The sequence below is a fragment of the Podarcis gaigeae genome (genome assembly GCF_964106915.1).
Source record: "Podarcis gaigeae genome assembly, chromosome: 5".
NCBI lineage: Eukaryota > Metazoa > Chordata > Lepidosauria > Squamata > Lacertidae > Podarcis > Podarcis gaigeae.
This window is the reverse complement of record NC_139681.1, coordinates 36,683,112-36,704,906: the sequence shown is the minus strand read 5'-3', so window position 1 is coordinate 36,704,906 and position 21,795 is coordinate 36,683,112. Positions and strand designations below refer to the sequence as shown.

Here is a 21,795-nt window from a genome sequence, read left to right as displayed (position 1 = left end):
AGTCCAAAAAACAGCAGGCAACCGAAGTTTGGGAAGCACTGTGCTGTTTTGCCATATATGTAACTTGTTACAACATAGTTGCATAAAGGGAAAACTAACTAAATATCTCTCAGCTCACACCTTATTAAACGCTTGCCAAATTACAAAGGTATTGCAAAGAAAAGAGGTTGCGAAAGATTTCTTCATCTCCAAAGCAGCAATGAGTGTAGTATATAGATTTTTCTTCTTCATCATCATCTCAGTTATTTCTATGTACAGTTGCATCAAAGATTATGGATATCCCCTGAACAAGAATATGAATATTCTCAGTGGTCAACTGTACATGTCCTCCTTCCCTAAGACTTCCGAACATCAGTGACCAGCACTATGGATACTTCTTCATTATCTCTATGATCTCCATATACATGCGCTCAGTTGCATCAATTCCCCAGATAAAATCTAGGTGGTTCCATTCGGGAATATGCTTTTCATAAATGAGGTTAGTAATCCGTGGGTGTAATAGTTTTACATCATTTTGGTGTGCAAACAAGTCTTGCCCTCCAGTCCATATTGCGATCGGTATTTGAATATCTTCTATCCTGTATACAGGAGGCGTTGTCTGGGGATAAAACAACAGTAATGACCACTAAAAACTTCCTTCCAAGCAGATGATGTAAAAAACAAGGCAACCTATAAAACAAAATAGGACTATACACAGGTTGCTTGTAACTTCCCTCTGGCCAGGAATCTTGAAGCAATATAGCAGAGGTCAGCAAACTTTTGCAGCAGGGGGCCGGTCTACTGTCCCTCAGACCTTTTTTGGGGGGTGGACTATATTTTGGGGGGAAAATAATGAACGAATTCCTATGCCCCACAAATAACCAAGAGATGCATTTTAAATAAAAGGACATATTCTACTCATGTAAAAACACGCTGATTCCTGGACTGTCCGCAGGCCAGATTGATAAGGTGATTGGACCTGATCTGGCCCCCGGGCCTTAGTTTGCCTACCCATGCAATATAGTAAAATATATCCAGAGGCAAGATTATTGGGGTATTATATATGTAACTGAACCATTTTCACAACCAAAATCCATTTGTCAGTGGCATATAAACTGTGTCTCAGCACACTGTATTTCTGAAAACATATATAGTTTTTCATAATCTACCTCTCAATTATTACACTTGTAAATTACAATTCCAGCCAGATGTTATTCCACATTATGTACAGTAATGTAAAAACTAGGAAAATGAAGCCTATTTTAAACTACATTTAAAAACATTCAGTCAACTAGCAAGCAAACTACAAAAAACCCTGTAAAATACCTCCAAATTGCACACAACAGAATGTTTACTAAAATAGTGTGTAAATTTAGACACACCCAAGATAATAAAATGGACTTTAGATAACAGCAAAAAATATGTGAGGATGGGGGATGAGCTTAGCTCCCTGACATAGACATGCCTTTGAACATAAATCTAATGTGGTCCCCCTCTTATAGATTAAGTGGGAAATAGTATCAAAAAAGTTTCCATGTGCAATATACCTATCAGAGATGTTATTCTGATTTCAAACACTGCCCTACCTGATTGTACTTCTCCATATTCTTTTCCTCTGAACCATGGTCATATCCTTCAAATTGTTTTCTCAGACGCAGCTAGAAATAAATTGTGCATTTTTGTAAAATGTATAATTTCCAAAGATGCAAAAAGTGTCATATGTAGGATTTCAGCAATCTTGACAACAGCCCTGTAAGATAGGCTGCTGCTATTTATCCCTGTTCTTTGGATAGATTGCTATAATGGTCTCATTATGAATATCCGTCTATAATCATTTAATAGTTCCAGAAAACATTTTTTAAATCAACTACGGTGGTACCTCAGGTTACGTATGCTTCAGGTTACATACGCTTCAGGTTACAGACTCCGCTAACGCAGAAATATTACCTTGGGTTAAGAACTTTGCTTCAGGATGAGTACAGAAATCGTGCAGCAGCGGCGCAGCGGCAGCAGGAAGCCCCATTAGCTAAAGTGGTGCTTCAGGTTAAGAACAGTTTCAGGTTAAGAACAAACCTCCAGAACGAATTAAGTTCTTAACCCGAGGTACCACTGTATGGATTAATACACTGCTTCTTTAAAATGTTGCTTTATTTCCACATGAGTACATGGATGGAATCCCATTGCATTCTTTTCTGGGAAGTACTAGATAGAGTCAGATTTCATGTGCCACATGATCCTTTCCCTGATTCCAAACATCGGAGGAAGCTGCTTCCAGCCATTCTGTAGATAGCTACAAAATCTGCAGACACAAATAATAAACATCCTGCTGTGACAGAAGAGCTAGAATGATTGGCAGCAAGGAAGTGGAATAGGATGTTCGGCACAGTTTAAAGCAAGTAGAAAGCATGGGTTGAAAAATGACAGAGATAAGAGACTCTAGTTGTGTGTGGGAAAGTCAGAGCCCAAGGGAAAGTGAGATGGGAGAAATACAGAAAGTGAATGGGGAAGAGTTGGGTTAACTGTTTCGAAACATAGAATAGAAAAGTTAGATAAGAAAACCAGACTTCAAAGAACTGACCTGCCAAATTAGCTACCAGGCTAAGTTCAAGGTGCTGGTTTGGTGCATAAGACCCTACATAGCCTTCTCCAAAATGTTGCAAAAGACAATCAGATAAAGAAAATGCCATGGTGGGAGGAGGGGATCTGGACTTGGCTGATTCAGAGCTGCAGGGCTAGAATCTCAGCAACACTCTCCAGTTGCAGGGCTCACACTGTTTCTTAGAAAAAGTTGGTCCAGCCTCTGTTTTGTCCAACCTTTGATTTCTCTCTCTCTCCTCCCCCATTCCCAATTAATCCCAGATTCCTGTGTCTGTGTGTATGTGAAGTTTGATGTGTGTGGCTTAGCCTTATGGTTACATAGGTGGTGTCACACTTCCCTTATGACTATCCCTCATTTTGGTCCTACTTTTTAAGGTAAGGTTTATTTATAGCTGCATTCTGCTTCATGTACTTCTCCTTATTAGTACTTTTATCTTGTATGCATGCATGTGCAGCGGTGTAGCTAGCCACTCGGGTGCCTGGTGAGGGGTGTGTGTCCTGCAACCGGGGGAGGGGCGATCCACCCATAAGGGCGGGGCGAGCCTCTCCGCCGCATGGAGCCTCTCCGCCGCCTCCCCCTCAGCTGTAGGGCAGCTGAGGGAGAGGCGGTAGGCAGAAGCAAGTCCCACGCTGCCATTTCAGGCAGCGTGGAACCTGCAGGCACTTAAGCCACCATGTCACTCCTAAAAAGTTTCGTGAGGCCATTTTTAAAAACAAAAAAGCCCTCATTTTGTCACACCCCCCTCAGTAATGACACCCAGGGTGGTGTGCACACCCGCCACACCCCCTTCCTCCACCACTGTACATGTGTGAGTAAGTCTTGTGAGCAAACTGCACACAGTCCAATACATATACAGAACAGAACAGGGGTGCAGGTGGCACTGTGATCTAAACCACTGTGCCTCCTTGGGCTTGCCAATCAGAAGGTTCGTGGTTCAAATCTCCACAACGGAGTGAGCTCCTGTTGCTCTGTCCCAGCTCCTGCCAACCTAGCAGTTCGAAAGCACATCAAAGTGCAAGGAGATAAATGGGTACTGCTGCAGCGGGGTGCTAAATGGCCTTTCCGTGCCCTCTGGCTTCCATCACGGTGTCCCGTTGTGCTAGAAGCAGTTTAGTCATGCTGACCATATGACTCGGAAAACTGTCTGTGGATAAATGCCGGCTCCCTTGGCCTGAAAGCAAGATGAGTGCTGCAACCCCATAGTTTTGTGTGTGTATCTGTGCGCGCACACACTTCAGTCATTAAAAAAATATAATCTTTTTTTTGGGGGGGGGAGGGAATTGTAAAGCTGGCTAGCACGAAAGTCCTTGCATGGAGCTACCTTTCTGAAATTTCAATTACACATGGGGAGGAAACCCCCAAACAGGGGTATTTCCCCCCTGCATGCCTCCCCCTTCCTCTCAAGTTGGTTCAGGGTCTGTGTGTATGTGTGTCAAGAGGACCCATGGAACAGCTTGGGGGGAGGAGGAGAGTGGGGATCATTTTGTCTGATAAACCAAAATGCTTGTCTTGCCAGATCAATTGACATAGCACTATGATGAATTTCTTCAATGGCATTTTAATAAATATCGAATAAACATAATATTTGAAAATTCAATATACCTGTTTCCAATGAAACACATTTTGCACAGATGTTCCAGCAGGAGAATGGCTTGCATACACGTCGATTCGGCTCTGAAATAGAACAGTCTACATGGCTTACACTGCTATGATGCTCTGTTCTGGAAGCCTCACCTGATATTTACACTTTTCCCTTTTCAACAGCATGCAAAGACCTTTCTTTTCCCCAGAGAAATGAATATACAACAGTCATGATGTCTGAAGATGAGGTACAGATAGAGTCCAACAACAACTAGAGGACCACAGGTTTGTCCAGCCCAGTCTGACTGTAGGACTAGAATTGAAAGGGAATCTGTGGTTCAGACATGCTTCAGGAAGCTCACAGTCCATTAGGGCTTCCTGCCTATCCATTTCAGCTTCTCATCCGTAGTGCAAGAGTGCATGTGTACCTACAGGAAGCCTCTTGGATTGACAGGGGTCAACAAAATTGCCATGCTGGATTAGATGCATTTGCATGACTTCCCCATGAATGCATAGCAATACATAACAATACTTTGTGCACAGAATTAGTGGGAAAGTGATGCAGATCTGTGTTCCTTCCTAGGAACTTGTGTGATGAAACAAATGTTCATCATAAAGGTGGAATGAGAATTCTTTGCTACCCCTAGACAGAGGAGAGAAATGGTAATCCATTTCCACATTTCAATAATTTCAACCTGGAAGCTTTTACATAACAAAGCTTAAGCACTCATTAAGCTTAGATATAATATATCCTCAACTCCAGCAACCCCAAACAATCTATATGTCATAGATGTTTTTAATTATTTACAATGTGCTTTTAATTTATTTTAAATTCTATTGTTCTACCATTGATGTGCTCCCTCTAGGGAGGAAGGATGAGGTAGGAAATTTTTATTTATTTATTCGTTGCTGTTGTTGTTTCTAATCCAACAACAGGAAGTACCTCAAAGTCACATGTGCCCAAGCTTAAGCCTATGCATGTTTGCTCATCATAAACTCACCTGGGATTGCAGGGCTAGTTTTCAAGAGAAAGAATCACCCTTCAGGGGCAGAAGGCCTTGCCCTGCCCTTGCCACTTGGACTGCAACTCACTTCAGGGGATTGGGTGTGTAACATATAAGCAATGGCAACAATATAGTGACTGTGCATAAAGCTCCAGAACAAGGTCCATGTTGTCTGTCTGGTATCTACCCAGCTCACTGCGAACCCATTTTAGTGGTTAGTGGGTGGTAGTGCCACGTTTGAATAATAATAATAATAATAATAATAATAATAATAATAATAATAATATCTTTATTGTCATTGCCCCCTCTCAGGGACAATGAAATTACTTGGCTGCTCCATCCACCCAGATAGGGCACTCCACTTAAAATCAGAACAACTATAAAAACACTAATTAAAACAATATAATATAATACAGCAAGGAAGATTAGATGACTTCAAAGTCCAGGTTTCCCATTCAGGGCCGAGATCGCTCTGGAGAAGAAGCTGTTCTTGAGACGGCTCCTTCTTGTCATCATCGTCCTGTATCTCCGTCCCGACGGCAGGAGCTCGAAGAGACAGTGACCAGGATGTGATGGATCTTTTACTATGTCCAGTGCCTTCCTATGGCACCTTGTGGCATAAATCTGCTCTAAGGTGGAGAGTGGGCAGCCAACAATGCTCTCTGCTGCCTTAACAACTCTGCACAACACCATCCTGTCCTGGGTAGTACAGCTTCCGTACCACACACATAAGCCATAAGTGAGCCAAGCTTTGCCCCCACCCCCAGTGGCCACCTGCCATTTTGATTTACCTAAAATTTAATTCCCATAAATCTATGAAATTGCTTTGTGTGTTTTCTGGGGACCATCAATAACACTGATCCAAGAGCACCCTGAAATCTGGTGCTGTCCCTGCCCGCAACTCTTTTGTTTTTGTTTTTGGTATGTGTCATGGTTCCAGCTTGACCTCCAGGGTCATCAGTCTCTTTCCCTTATACCTAACCTACTTAAACACAAGCTCCCCTAAAATTTCCATTAAGTGTTACAAAGACAAGAATATAACTTACCAGGTTGAAATTGGGGGTGTTATATCCAGCCACAAAGGAAATAGCTTTGGCACAATATTTAGGCTGATAAGTGCAAAACCTAGAGACTGGCGTTTTCCAACGTATAGCGTAATCAAAAATATTTTTCTGGCCAAATAATGCCTGAAAAATAATATATTTGAAATTAGCTACCACTAAACCAAATAAAGATCAACACCCTATTCCCACAGAGTCCCGCTGTTGTGGAATGTGTATGGAGGCAGGAGGGAAGGAAGTCTATAGTGGTCTCTCAGGCTGCTAGTGGGTTGCCAGTAGATGCCCATTTTGCAACTGGCACTGCCAGGATGTGGAAGAGGAGTCAGCCAAGCCGCATCATTCCATAGCACTTAAGTGCCTTTCCTGCTTCCTATGTCATTATGTAGCATAGCTCATTTTCTATTTTCTATTAGCATCATTTTCAAATAGACAGAGGGCTGCTTAAAGTCCTGATGCCACAAGTCCAGCCCTGCTGCCAATGAGCAGAGGGAGGGAGGGAGGGAGGGAGCTCCAAAGCCCTTGAAGGAGAGCCCAGATGTGCTTCAAGCACCTCCTGCTCTCCAGCTCAGGTTCCTCTCAGGGCATTTCCGCTGCTTCCAGATGACACCTCAGCTGGAGCTGCTTCACAATTCCCTCAGTGGTACTGTGCTTGGGAGGAAGAGCATTTGCTATGCAAACTTTCCTGCCCACACTGGATAGGGGAGAGCTCCCAACCTGCAACACAAACCAGGCTGCATGCCTTTTCCTTCATTGCAAATGTCAATGAGACTGCAGTAGGACCAGCAAATATGGCAGGTTGGGTTGGACAGGAGAATAACTGCTGTGGCTGGGGATAGTGGCCAGAGTGCTGAAGGGGCCCAAGAGATCCCTCATACCTGACAGTGCCACTTCCTGCTTTGCCTCCCCCCACCATAGATCTAATGGGGCACTCCTTAGTAAATTATAAGAAACTGTTACAGCACTCTTAGGGCCTTAGGGAAGAATAGCGGGGCACGCTGAGTTTGGCAAACAAATGAGAGCAGGGCGATGGCACTAGCATATACGTGTGTGTGTGTGCATATGGACTATGAATATAGATCTTTACTCAACTCTGTGCCTAATCTGTGCTCATATAAATAGTGCCCAGAAAGACTTACGTGCATGATCATCTCAGGAATACGCACTAGGTTTATGAGTGGGGTTGTACAAAATGTCACTGTGGCTACAGGTGCCAAAGCAAAAAATACTTTGATTCTTTCAGCCAGTTTTGGCCAAGTAGAGAATCCTATGAAACCTGAGAAAATAAAATTTATCCTAAATCAGCAAGCTGTCAATTTCTTCACCTTTCTAGAATACTTATAGTCCTTGCAGTTGATAAAAATGTAATGGTCTTCCTTCATGTTGAGTGCCTTTAGCTTTATATTCCATTCCTGTTGGGCCTTTTAATGGCTAGTTGGTGTCTTGGGGGGTTGGAATGGTCATGTTAGTTTATGCTGGTTTTCATAATATTTTGTACTGTCTAAAATGGAATTCAATGCCTGTTTTTAATCTGGTTTTTAAAATGTATTATGATTTATTTGTGTTCATTTTTGTAAGCATTTTGATTGAAAAGCAAAATATAAATCTTTTAAATAAAGAAGGGGAGCCTTGCTGAATGCAAGGGGGTGGATAGCTCAGTTCCACTTGCTGCTCTGCCCTTTTTAACTAGGATGATGTACATTGGTCCATGTGAGGGCTGTCTGAGATACCTGTCCAAGAATGTGGAGAGAAGCTCCTATCCCGTGTAGATTGGGGATAGGGAACCTGTTGCCTTCCAGAACATGTTGGACCCCCAGCCTGGATGACTAATGGTCAAGTATAATGGGAGTGACAGTGTAACAACAAACATTATGAGGGCCACAAGTTCTCCATCCCTGGTGTGAACAGTACTGAGCTATGTGCATCCACGGTTTGTATCAGGCAATTTCCTACTGAACCAGGGGTGGGAAAGTGGATTCTGCTGACAAGTTAGAGACTCAACATTCTCACTCCCCAATACGGCACATTTGATGCCAGTGATGTCGAGTTGAAACCTGCAGCTGCAAAGGAAGAATCAGGAGCACAGATTTTCCCTTTCTTCCTCTACAGCCCTGCATTTAAACCAAGCCATGGTTGTAGGGGAAGATTCTCTCTTTGCAGCCACAATTTGAAATCAAGTTGTGGCTCTGGCTTCAAAGAACAAACTGGGAGTTCCTTCCAAGCACAGTGGTTCTTCCATCCCAGGACTGCACTTTTTGAATCTGGCACCTTTTTGGCCTCAGAAAAAGGCACCCAATTCAAAAAACAAACAAACACCCAAATCATAGCAGAAGCTGGCTGTATGCTGTGCTTCCCCCGACAGCTTTGTTTCTTTCTGGACCTGGTTTTTCTCAGTGTGTCATTGGAACAATATCTCCATATCCCATTGCGATGCTCATGTGAAAACAGCCTGAATTCTGTAACATACCACTTGTGGAGCCTTCAGAATGGCCTATGTAATATAGTTGTTCCTGCCCGGTTTTATTCAGAATGAAGTGTATAACAGCTGGAAGGTCATAGTATCCCATCTCATGAAAACTAGAGAGAGAAATGCACACAATAATGCATGAGCAAGCATTGGTGATGTATTAGCATTAGTAATGGATAAACAAGAGGCAAGGATTAGCACAAACCAAAGAAAAATATCTACATGGATAATTTGATGACATAATCCACCATCTTTGTTTTCTTACCTAAACTCCCAGAATTTCTTTTCATTTCTTCTCATTGTTTTATGATTTGAAGACCAAAGATTTCCTCTGCTGTTTCCAAGCCAAACATCATACCCAGTGTCTGCCAATATGAAACCCAAACTGTTGCTGGGCAAGTTCGAAATCCAGTGGGTAGCATCTCCAAGAAAAGCATGTTGCAAAAACACACTGGGCCGTGGACCTGTAAAATATTAAGAGATGCTTTGTTAATAGCCTGTTATATTCTATATAAGGGACTCCAATTTTCAGTGTGGGAAGGAAACAATTTGATGTATTCTTATTAACTTACTTATTTATACCCCACTTTTTCCCATGATGGGTCTCAAGGCAACTTACAGATAAAAACAAAAACTGCTTAAAACATAGAAAAATCAACCATTACTATACAATTAAATATTGATAGAATTATAAACTATATACATATATAAAATCTGTTTAAAATATACCAGCAATTACAAGAAAAACGGCACGGCACCAGCCCTTTCATTAAAAGCAGCCAATTCCCAATTGCCCGTTGGAACAAAATTAACTTCACCGGCTGGCAGAAGGACAGCAAGGATGGAGCCAGTCTAGCTTCCCTAGGGAGTTCCGAGTCTGGGAGCAGTCACCAAGAAGGCCCTCTCCCAGGTCACCACCAAACATGCCTGTCAGAGTGGTGGGACAGAGAGAAAGTCCTCTCCAAAAAATTTCAAAACCTGGGCACGTTAATATGAGGGAATACCATTTTTTTCAGATAGCTTGGACCTAAGCTGTGTAGGGCTTTATAGGTCATATACAGTACATTGCATTGCTGTCCTTCTGCTAGCGTGTGTCACTGAGGCCAAATCAGACATCTCAAGGAATGGGCACACTTGGCGCACTAGCTTTAACTGTGCAAATGCACTCCTGGCCACCACAGAGACCTGCATCCATGCTTCCAGGAGCATTCCCGAATTGTGAATCTGTGTCTTCACAGGTTGAATCCCTATTCCCTGTTCTGCCTTCTGACTGACTAAAAGTACCCCTGTTTTGTCTGGATTAAGTTTCAGTTTGTTCACCCTCATCTATTACTGATGACAGACACTGGTTTAGAACCAAGATTGCTTCCTTGGATTTAGGTGGAAAGTCAAAATAGAGCTAGGTGTCATCAGCATACTGGATCATCCAATTAACTGTCAATGGAAGTTAGTCCAATTCACATCTTTACTTGTTCTGCCCAAGACACTTCATTTGAAATGTGTAGATCACAGTGTTCAAGAGGCTTTGCTTCACATATGGCACGACAATGCATTTTTCCTGTGTTGGCCTTGCATACCAATGTCCATTATTAACTTGTTTGCAAATGTCAACATTACTCTAGCATTGAGCAGCAAACCTTCACTTACCAGATAATCAATGAATTAATTACACACAGTTGGAATTAGGATTATGGCCAAAATTTGCAAAACTGAGGGTGGGATGGGGTAGGGCTTGTCAGTGTTATGGTGTTACCCTTTCCCATGGCATTACCTTTGTCTGCATCACAGTATCTTCCACAAGGTATTCTGTTGATTGTAAGTATATATCCGTCTTCTGTCTCAACATGGTGTTCCTCACTTGGGTATCCATGATAATGGATAATCTCACTCTGGGGAGAAAACAGAATGGGTTTGCTTGAAGGCATCTCCTTGAAGTGCTGTCCATCCATCCGTCCATCCTTCCTTCTGCCCACCTGTCTCTGTTAGCAAGTAGGTGCACCATCAGTAGGGAAATTAACCACAGCTGAGTTTCCAGCTTCACCCAAGCAGATAGAAAGCAGCTACAAGGAGATCTGCCATGAGCTAGAGGGAGCCCTGGCCGGCAAAGCATCAAGGGAAGTTTTAGCCTCAACCATGACATACGCTCCCACATTTCTCCAATTAAAATAGATATCCTATTTATTATTTATATTTATATTTATATTTATATTATTTATATTTATATTATTTATATTTATATTATTTATATTTATATTTATATTATTTATATTTATATTTATATCACACCAATCTGACTGGGTTGCTCCAGTCACTCTGGGCAGCTTCCAACCTATATAAAAATGTAATAAAACATGAATAGTTCATCAAATTAATAGTCAAATTCATCCTCCAGGGATCCACTGCCACCCCCACTTAACTCACCAGCAGGAACAGGAACAGACAGGAGCCCAAGGTGTTGGGGGACATGTGGGCAGAGGAAGCAAGTGGGGAGGAGAAGGAGGATCCATAAGAAGGGGCCAGTGACTTGTGAGGTGCTGTGCCCCTCATGGTGGAGGAAGAGGGGAGTCAGAAGGAAGAGACCTGGCAGCCAGAGACAGGGGAGACAAGGAGAAGGAGGAGAAAGTGCTGCAGGAGGCCTCAGATCCTGTAGATCCTGTAGCAAGCTATAGCAGGCAAGGTGGGAAGGAAGCATGCAGTAGTAGGTGTCATGACAGCTGTATAGCAGGGAGTGTTTTTGAATGTTAGTAGCTGAGGTAACCAAGTGTTTTGCCAATGAAGAACTAAAGATCCTGTTGCTCATCCTCATAGAATCTTAGAGCTGGAAGTGATTTATTTTCAAATTCAAAATTATTTTGCCTCAATCCTTTTATTTTCTTCTCTATTTAATTTCTTGTAACATAATGTTACAAGTGATTAAATTATGACAAACACAATAGAATATTGTGTTTGTAGTAATTTAATTTCTTGTAATATTTCTTTTTTTGAATTATGGTGCTAGAGGAGACTCTTGAGAGTCCCATGGACTGTAAGAAGATCAAACCTATCCATTCTGAGGGAAATCAGCCCTGAGTGCTCACTGGAAGGACAGATCGTGAAGCTGAGGCTCCAATACTTTGGCCACCTCTTGAGAAGAGAAGACTCCCTGGAAAAGACCCTGATGTTGGGAAAGATGGAGGGCACAAGGAGAAGGGGATGACAGAGGACGAGATGGTTGGACAGTATTCTCGAAGCTACCAGCATGAGTTTGACTAAACTGCGGGAGGCAGTGGAAGACAGAAATGCCTGTCGTGCTCTGGTCCATGGGGTCACGAAGAGTCAGACACGACTAAATGACTAAACAACAACAACAACACAATATATCTTTATTTATAGGTTTTTGTAATAAATCTTTTTCTTTCCTTACTAACTCATTTACTTTTTCCAGTTTTTTAATTTAATTTGAATTTTTCAAATATGCATTTTGCTTTATTAGGTAGCTGCTTAGGACTGCCTGACTTGTGTCCCAGACCCTCTTCGAAGTAGAAGAAAGAGAAGAAGGTGAAGAAGTAGATAGGTAGAGATGGAGATGAGCAAGAAGGAAAGGAGGAGGAGGAGGGAAGAAAGGAAGGAAAGGAAAAGAGAAGATTTAAGGGGGGGAGGTTTAAAAGTTGACATTCTACTAGTTCTCCAAAGTCTTTTTTATATTTTCTCACAAATGATGTGACTTTCATTACTTCCACACATTGTTGTTTCTTTCCCTTGTATGTAAAGAGAATTCCCTCTGGATGTTCCCACTGGAATGAAAGAGCTTCTGTCAAGAATTTGTGTTCACTCCTTTTTTAAAAAAGAATCTTATCGGGATTTCATTCAAATTGCTAATTCTTTGTTCCTCAGTTATTGTTCCTCAATTACCAGTCCTTTCTGAAAGTGTGCCTGCAGTACATTACATTATTTACCTGCATCAGGTGAAACTGATCCCACAAAACAGGAGTTGCAACAAGTGCCGAGTCAACATTACTCTGGAGTGCATAGAATCATAGAGTTGGAAGAGACCACAAGGGCCATCGAGTCCAACCCCCTGCCAAGCAGGAAACGAAACCTGATGCTCAAAGTGCATAAGCCAGTTGATCACAGTGCATCTTTGAGGGCTCCAGAGGTCCCTCCCTCACACTGGGTCTCAGTAAGCCCCAGATCATACAAAATAACTCCAATACGAGGGTGCAAAATGAGCATTTTCGCTGCCTGTATTGCCACATAGTAGGCAGGATTATGTGTTCTTTTTGGCAGCAGAGCAAGAATTGTGCTACTTCAGTTTCTGTCTGGCTAGTTTCATAGCTTGGAGCTCCTCGGAGTACTAAGAAGCTGCTCGGGCTCTAAACTGCTGGAGAGGACACTCAGGAGCCTAACCTATCAACTGCCTGCTTTATCTCCTGGTTCCATAGGAATATCAGGGCTTCAAAGCTGGATCACCAGCTTTTTCCCTGGAAAGTATCCCACAGCATCCAGGAACATTTCAGGTTCCACTCACTCTCTGACAGCAGGTCATCTGAGCTGAAGATTTCTGAGTATGCATGTTAAACATTTTTTCCCCCATGGGTTTAACTGAAAAGCAAATAAGCAACCAAGCAAATATAACTAAGTGGCTGGGAGCTGAGTAATTTACCAAAGGGTGGTTGACAAATTTACAAAAAAAAAAAAAAAAACCAACAACCAAGGTTTCCTTTTCATTGGAAAAATATGAGAATAGCAGTTTTGGGCCAGAAGTTCAACTGTAACTTCTAATGATCCATTACTGTGCTGCTAGAGATTCTGGAAGCTGTGATGGGACTGTGGGGAGTTACTGTACAGAAGCAGGAGGAAAAAGGATTTTGAGATTACTGTAGTAGATTGTGTGCATGTGTGGCAGACCAGCTGAGGATTTGGCAACCAAAAAGGCAACCTGGGCTACTCTCCCCACCCCCATTTTAAAAACTTGGACATAAGTCTATACTGCAGCAATCTAGGCACTGATTGCATAATTTTGGCAGCTGCCTAAGGGGCATTATGTACCCAACAAAGGCATTATCTTAAATCCTTGACAAATTTCCTTGTTGCTTGGCAGAAAATCCTACTGCTTAAGACAGAACTAGTCATTTCCCCCAAATTCTCAGTATGTGTATTCTCCCAGCACAGACTTATCTCCTATCCAAAAACCTCTCCTTTGACATGGATTTGGTGAGAACAAAGTGTATTTAAGAGCTGAGTTTTAGACAGAAAGATGATGTTCCAACCAGGTACCTATGCTCCTAATGATTCAAGTCTGGATTTGGACCACAGGCCTGAAGGTGGTTCTGTTGCTTCAGGGTAAAAGCAGGTATTGCCTTCCTGCTTTTTGGTCAGAGTTCCTTTACAGATGCAGCTGTATTTCTCACACCACTCTTGGAGAGTCTCATGATCTACTGACTGAGCCATCCCTTATTTGATGCCCAATACCCCTGGACCTGTGTCCCCAAAGCCCTGGATGGTGTCTCCTCTGTTACTAAGCCTTTCCTCAGAACCTACCTAGGTTAATCCCCTAATTTCTATGCACTACCTTTTTAGGTCAGTCTGTAAACAAGCCTGTGCCAGTGTGCTTGATGGCATCACCCTTCCCTGTTTATTACTACCCATAGATACTTACAAGTAGTATCTTAAATAGCACAAGCACTGGTGATTCCTTTTTATCTCTCCTAGTTTAATCAACAACAACAACAACAACAAATTTGTTTATTGTGAGGACCATGCCTGTGCACAAAAATCAACAGTAGTTAAAAATTGTTAAAATTCATTACATACTATGCCGACAAAACCTTCTTCCCACAAAATAGAAAAGGAGGGAAAACGAGCAGCGAGTCAAACAGACGATGGAGGGGTCTTTACATTGTCGTTCATAAATCTTTCCCTGGCTTTCATGGCCTTCATCACAAAGACCGCTACCACATGGGTAATGCGTGGGTTTGCATCAACTAACAAAAATTTTACTCTATCTTCAGGACTGGTTATACAGTTGGGTATAATTTGCAGCAATGCATCTCTAAAGCCCGAATAAATGGGGCAATAGAGGAAATAATGTGTAAGGTCCTCTTTAATTCTCATAAGGCAAGGACATAGACGATGTTCTACTGGGGTTTTTGTGTATCTACCGGTCAGGTAGGCAGTTGGCAATGTTTGAAACCGTGCCATAGTAAAAGCTCTCCGAAGGGTGGGGTCAGTGATCTCGACCAAGTAGTTGGCACAGATTTTGACTGCTTTTACTTGGGGGAGCCAGTAGGAAAACCCAGAGTTCTTTATCTTGGTGGAGTCCATAAAGGCGTCTTTTTCAAAGATCCATTCCCGAACTTTATCAGCGCTCCACAATTTGAGAGTATTTAACTCAGGTAGGTTGTATCTGGATAGAATGTCTGATAGACTTTTATGCCAAGTAGTGTTATTTTGTAATGATACAAAGGCTTGTTTAGCCAATAAGGTGTTCGGGGCATCTATGAGGTTGGTAAAAAAACGCAGGAATCTTAAGTGTGCCCTGGCAGACACAGAAGGTAATCCTACTTCCACTCTTAGGAGAGCTGCCGGAGTACTCTGAGGGAGGCCTAGAATTCTTCTGAGATAAAAATTTTGGAAGATTTCAAGCCGTTCTAACAGCTTCTGATTCCAACCCCAGAGTTCTACTCCGTATAACATCTGTGGAATCACTTTTCCAACAAAAATTTTTAGTGCCGGGATCACCAGTTGCCCTCCCCTCGAATAAAAAAAGCTGAGCAGAGCACCAGTTGTCCTACGTGTTAGAAGGGCTACAGTCTTGAAGTGGGCAAGCCAGCTAGATGTGGCTTGGAAGGTGATACCAAGATATTTAAAGAGGAGACATTGTTCAATTTTGTGTTCATCTAGAGACCATCTAAATGTATGTCGAGCTCTAGTAAACACCACAATTTTTGTTTTATCATAGTTTATCTTTAGAAAGTTTTGAGAACAATAAGCTGCGAGCCCCTCCAGCATGCTGAGTAGGCCCCTTCGAGTGAGTGCCATGACCGCCATGTCATCAGCATATAGCAGTATGTTCAGGTGTTTGCCTTCCAGGGCAGGAGCTGATGACTTATACTTTGCCATATGTTGAACAATGTCATTTATATAAAAATTAAAAAGGAACGGTGCTAACAAACAGCCCTGTTTAACCCCTTTCCCCAGTGGCAGAGGGTCAGTATAGTTGCCTGACATCCCAGTTCTAATTTTAACTGTGGTGTCTGAATGTAACTCTCTAAGTATTTTGAGGAGTCGTCTATCAATATCTGTGCCATATAGTTTTTGCCATAATTTGTCCCTACAGATTGAGTCAAAAGCGGATGTGAGATCTACGAAAGCCACAAAAAGTTTGCTCTTATATGTCTTTGTATACTTATCTATCATTGTCTGTAATACCAAACAGTGGCCTATTGTACTATGGCCCTTTCTAAACCCTGCCTGTTCCGGATTAAACAAGTTAGAGTGGTCAGCCCAATCAACCAATTTGTTTAGCAGGTGGCGAGTATAAAGTTTATACACAATGTCCAGGAGACTTATGGGGCGATAATTTGAGGGGTCTTGGGGGTCTCCCTTCTTATAGATGGGGGCTACCAGGCTCAGTTTCCAATTTTCTGGGATTTTGCATGTATCATTTATTGCCGTGAAAAGTTGGGCCAAAAAAGCAGCCCACCACTGGGCATTTAGTTTAAGCACCTCAGGAGGAATCATATCTTCACCGGGAGCCTTGCCATTCTTGAGTGTATTAATTAGCTGTAAGCATTCTGATTCGGTAACAGGATCCCAGCCCGTTAATAGATCGTTTTTAATAGGAGGAAACTGGCTCGGTTTAGCAAGGTTTGGAGCTGTGTATAGCCGGGAAAAGTGTTGGTACCATAAGTTAGATGAGATACTATTGGTTACAATTTTCCCTTTGGGTGAGACTCCCTGAGCAATTATTTCCCAGAACTTTTTATCGTCCCGCGATTTGATCGCCTTGTCGAGAGCCTCCCATTGTTCCTTTCTATAGAGGGATTTCTTAAATTTTAGAGTATTTTTATAATGAGAGCGCCACCTGCGCAGGTTTTCCACTGAGGACAGGGTCCCTTCCTGTTTTACCTTATTTTGTAATTTCCTAAGCAAAGATCTTATATTCCTACAGTCTTTGTCGAACCAGGCCCTCGAGTTATTTTGTTGTTTGGAAGGGTTGGAGTTCGTAAGTAATGGGAGGGTTAGTTTAATGACAAAGAAATAGCAGTCAAAAGTATGTCTTACTTACAACATTCATAAAACACTCAGGATCCACTGTATCTGCAGTCACAGGTTTTTCTGAAGCTTTGAATTCTTCTGAACTGTAAATTCCTTGGCACAAACATGCTACTATAATAAAGCCCCACATCTTCAACCTGTATGGAACAATGCAGTTGCATAACAATAGCAACAACAGTAGTAGTGGTAGTAGTAGTAGTAGTTGTTGTTGTAGTAGTAGTAGTAGTATCATATGTGGTTCCTGCAGATTTAAAGCAGGAATGATGTGCCCAAAACTTTTGGTTAACATGAAAGAAAATTCTGAAACCAATGTAATTCCCTGGTGGATCCTTTTTGACATAAAGGAGGAGATGTAAGAATGTGTTGGGAATGGGGGCGGGGATGTAAAACAGATAGGAAAACTATGACCTTGGATAACATGTGATCAGAGCATCATTTAAAGCATTTTTCTCTCTCTGAGATTCATGCTGAAATAATTAAAAAATAAATATCAGTTGGACTCTTATGTTGTTTCCCAGCATTTTCTTTCCTTGCTCAAATTTGGGAACAATGGGGAAAACCACACCAGTTCCTGGTAGCTTTATCTGTGGTTAGGGGGATGTGTTGAGGGACTGGTAAAGTTTTGGATCCTTCAGATCCAAGTCTTCCTCTGGTTTGCCCTCAGCATGTTGCAAATCTCTCACCAGGCACCAGCTCCCTCTTCTTTTAAGGTCCTTCTGATACTACAGCTCCAAAATTTGTAGTCCTAGGGCCATGGAAGTTTCTGTGGTGGTGTGTAGGGGAGCTACAGCATCTGATCTCGCTCTTCTAGATCAACTATCTCTATCTCTCTCTTCTCTTGGGGAGGGAGATCCAGTGATTCCTAAGTCCCCTAGGATTTCAGGGATGTAGCACTACAAGTCTCTGTTTTCAAGACCTGTGGGGTTCCACTAACAAAACTTCCCAGTCATCTTCATGCATTGTATGCATCAGTGGCGTAGCGTGGGTTGTCAGCACCCGGGGCAAGGCAAGTAATTTGCGCCCCCTAACCCCTGGATTTGCGCCCCCTAACCCTAACCCCCAGATGTTGCAGCCGGCCCCCCTGCACCCCCCACGCTACACCACTGGTATGCATACAGTGGTTCTGTAAAATACACCCCCCAATGGGGGAGAATTCTTCTGTTCACCATTCCCAGAGCACTGCCTCATCATCTAAAATATTTCAAAAGCCTGAAGTATTATTTTTGTTGATGAGAGTAGCTTCCTTTCTCTAAGCCTAGAACTATATTTCCCGGAGTTAACACCCCCCCCCAATGGAAGGAAATCTATATATACAAACAGACTACTCACCTAAAGCAGGATTCTCACCCTTCTTTGTTACAGTTGCAATTTTTTATTTTGGGCTAGAGTTCCTAAAGTGCAATTGCTAACGTTATTTGGACAGCTTAAGTTATTAGGCGAGTTTGTCCTCCTCTCTCAAAAGAAGTGCAGAGACCCGACTGAGCTTCGCAGAAGCGTTTATAAAACGGGAGTGTGCTAAAAGTTCTGGATGAATAGCAGTCCTCCAGAAGGTACATCGGAGGGTTGCTCTCTTACGCCGAGCAGCGTCGCCGCCCACTCTCCTGTTTCCCGGATTGGGCGTGACTCGGGAGCGGAGCTGCAAGCAGGCACGCTCCTTCTGGCGCGGAGCCCGGCTCAGTTGAAGGAGCCTGCTGTGACGCCACCACAAAATTGCGGCCGGGGCCACGCCACCCCCGCTATCATCGCAGCCTTTTGAAGAGACCAAAAGCAGTTCTTCAAATCCCAGCTAGCGACTCATTATTACCTCCTTCATTACTGTTTGTAAAGAGTTCGGTACAGCCCACAGAGACTGCGTGCGAATGTCGATACATGGCTGAGAGAGCCTTAAGTGGATTTCATGATGTCCGTCTAAAAATACAACATGCGTTTGATCGCAGCCGGCTAGCGGGACAAAGCGAAGCAAATGGAAAGGCTGCCTCTCCCCTTTGCACCTCACGATGCTAATATCACTTGAAACTGTTGAATGACGTAAACTATCTCTTCCGCTTTGTGTTGGCATCCATCTGCCTCCGGGGGTTAAGTCAAGCCACTGCGTTAGCAGCACCGAAGTAAGGCGCAGGCCTGGAGAATGTGTGTGGAAGCCCTGGGCTGCCCAGACCACAAAACCCAACTCTCAGTCTCTCACGGATGTGGTCCAAGGGAAAGCAGAGCAACCCAACCCATTAGACACCAGCTTGGCTGCAGGTGTTGCCAGATGGAAGTGTAGAAGGTGCCATCCAACCACCTTAGGGACTCCACTCTTGTGTAGGGTTTGCTCCTTAGCCTTTTCTTCTCCCAAAGAAATCTTGCAAGGCAGCAGAGCTTTAGGACCAGAGTTTTCCTTCTCCTAGATGGGGGGCAGATGGGGCTCAGGCTGGTGAGCCCCATCTGCTCCTCTTTTCCCTCTACAGCACATACAGCAGTCGAGAGGCTTCGGAGATCCCTTTCTGTACTTCCTAGAATTGACCTGTTCTCCCTGCCCCATCCCCACCCCCACCCCCACCCCTCACTAGCAGGCTTGAGATCTGTCAGCAGTGGCGTAGCGTGGGGGGTGCAGGGGGGGCCGGCCGCACCGGGCGCAACATCTGGGGGTTAGGGGTTAGGGGGCGCAAATCCAGGGGTTAGGGGGCACAAATTACTTGCCTTGCCCCGGGTGCTGACAACCCACGCTACGCCACTGTCTGTCAGGCTCAACAAGAACCTTCACAGAAGTGACACAAATCAGTGCGGCCTTTTCAGAATGCTGAGGGAGCTATTCTGTAAAGGATGTGGCTTTAGATTCATGCTCATTATTCAATAATAATTAATTCTGCGGAGGAATTGAGGACACCTGGTAGCAGATTTGTTTGCAATGAGTCAAAAATAAATTGAGTCAATGCTGACACATTTGGGCTCTGGGTTAAGCATGTTGCTTCATCAGATTAAAGATTTCATTATACATCCATTGACGTGGATCCAAGCCCCAGACAAAATCCAGATGAGACCACCCGGGAATGAATTGGGGAGAAACAAGGTTCTTGGTTTGGCTGTCAGGTCTGAGAGCAGGTTTTTTCCTCCAGACCAAACTGCAGTTGGCACAGACATATCTTCCACTTTATATAAAGGAGGGGTAAACTAGAAGGTGGAGGAAGGTGAATGAACTGGCTCCCCTCTGTCATCCCATTTCAGTGACAGAAAGTGGTGTCTTGTCTAACAAGAGACCCTAAAAGAACTATGCCTTTCATAGTTCTGTTGTGTGTCAAAATTTTGTTGTTGCCAAAATTGGTGAAGTAGTTCAGAAAACACATTTAGTAGTTCTTTCCTGCATACTTTTAATGGACAAACAAACCCCAGTGTTGCAAAATATGACTCAGCAATATCGAAAGCAACACGATGGCCAGAAACAATTACAGTACAGAAAACTTTATGGAATAATGCAAAACATCAAAACGATCAAACTGAAGTCTCTGAAAGTCCTTGAATAAGTCACGGTGCCAGACTTTATCCAGCGGAGACCAAGCTTGTAAAGATTTGTATAATCGGCAAATGTTCAATTCTGATGTCCAACTCTGAACTCTGCTGAACAGTGTTTCCAGATAGCAACTACTGTTTTATTCAGTTCTTCATCAGTCAATTAGCAGTGACTGCATAATCTCATGAGCACTATTCCAGAGCATTTTTCATTCTCGTGTATATTATATCAATTCAAAAAAAGATTGGTTAATGAAGAAATTACACATCTTTCTACTTACGAGTGTTTGTTGAACTAATTGGCTGATGAAGAACTGAATGAAACAGTAGTTGGACTTTCAGAGACTTTCCTGCATTTTCAGGCATACTGTAGATCCCCTCCTTCCTGTTTCTGCATTAATCTGTCCCTTTTCCCAAAGCCCTCACCATAATATGCATTTAAATCTGAACTTTCCTCTCAAAAATACATATTTCTAATTGCATTTGTCTTAGAATAAATTTAATTGCATATACCTTTCAGCCACAAACTGTGTTGAAACATCCTGGAATAGTGAAAAACATTAGTTCTGGGCTGTAGATGAGTCTTGAAGGCACAGATTTGGTTATAATCTATTAGAATTTACAAAAAACAGTTTTGCAGGTGAACAAGGAAGCAAGTGGAATGACTGAGTTTTACCCATGCACATGATCTTTCTTAATTTCTTAAACTTCTTCATATACATGAAAAATGTATATAAAAAATGGCTATTTTTTTCCTTTTCATATGAGAAAGAATAATAAAAAGACATGCCAGAACTACAGTCTTAAATCTTATTATCAACTTTTTGGATGGCACTTGCCATATTTATATTTTCTGTACTATATCCACTGAAAAAGAAGAAGACATTTCCACAAACGCTATTAAAGAGTCTCCAGCTACAGAAGGTACTAACTACCCATTCCAGGCAAGAAATTGCCTTTTGTCAAGTATACCCTGTAAAATACACCAAGAATGGTCTGTTGGAATATTTGACTTTTGGCTTATTAATGTCTTCTCCAAGTTCAAACAAAAAAAATTCCTTCCAGTAGCACCTTAAAGACCAACTAAGTCAGTTCTTGGTATGAGCTTTCGTGTGCATGCACACTTCTTCAGATACACAGAACTTTCTCCAAGTTCTGTAGCCATACTGATGAAGCAGATCACAGTCCTTTACATAGAGTAACCTTTAAGTGCCCTGTGTCACAGCCAGTCAGGTGTCTACATCTGTACTCTGTACAGCTCACAGAGATTAGCAAGCTTTATTTATGATCCAGGGGATGAGCAGGTACTGGAAAGAAGAGACAAGACATACCGTGAGGAGTCTTTCTGGAAGGCGAAAC

At 42.7% G+C, this 21,795-nt stretch overlaps 1 protein-coding gene and 1 long non-coding RNA gene across 4 annotated transcripts in view; one reads left to right on the top strand and one right to left on the bottom strand.

The window, feature by feature from the left end:
- Nucleotides 1-323: 323 nt before the first annotated feature.
- On the bottom strand, nucleotides 324-18,543 carry LOC310845545 (lysosomal acid lipase/cholesteryl ester hydrolase-like). Of its 3 annotated transcripts, none has more exons than XM_083740723.1 (10): nucleotides 18,277-18,543; nucleotides 16,958-17,188; nucleotides 10,460-10,577; nucleotides 8,954-9,152; nucleotides 8,689-8,798; nucleotides 7,361-7,497; nucleotides 6,210-6,350; nucleotides 4,181-4,252; nucleotides 1,566-1,637; nucleotides 324-598 (listed from the first exon to the last, which is right to left on the bottom strand). In XM_083740723.1, the coding sequence occupies exons 2-10, from the start codon at nucleotides 17,177-17,179 to the stop codon at nucleotides 365-367; spliced, it is 1,305 nt and encodes a 434-aa protein (XP_083596849.1). In that variant the 5' UTR covers nucleotides 17,180-17,188; nucleotides 18,277-18,543; the 3' UTR covers nucleotides 324-364. The 3 variants fall into 3 exon arrangements, with proteins under 3 accessions (XP_083596849.1, XP_083596851.1, XP_083596850.1); XM_083740725.1 differs by having other exon boundaries at nucleotides 16,958-17,100; nucleotides 18,278-18,543; XM_083740724.1 differs by having other exon boundaries at nucleotides 16,958-17,084; nucleotides 18,277-18,542.
- Nucleotides 18,544-19,623: 1,080 nt separating this feature from the next.
- LOC310845601 overlaps nucleotides 19,624-21,795 on the top strand; it is a 75,245-nt gene continuing 73,073 nt past the window's right edge. The window contains exon 1 of the long non-coding RNA XR_014564862.1: nucleotides 19,624-19,665. This is a non-coding gene — a long non-coding RNA (uncharacterized lncRNA). The remainder of the gene's footprint in view (nucleotides 19,666-21,795) is intronic.

Coding starts and splice junctions, on each gene's coding strand:
- LOC310845545 (XM_083740723.1), bottom strand. CDS start 17,179: ATGATACTACTACTACTACTACAACAACAACTACTACTACTACTACCA. Junction 7,498..8,688: donor TTCTGAAGGCTCCACAAGTG/GTATGTTACAGA, acceptor TTATTTTCTCAG/GTTTCATAGGATTCTCTACT. Junction 4,253..6,209: donor ACACCCCCAATTTCAACCTG/GTAAGTTATATT, acceptor GTTCTATTTCAG/AGCCGAATCGACGTGTATGC.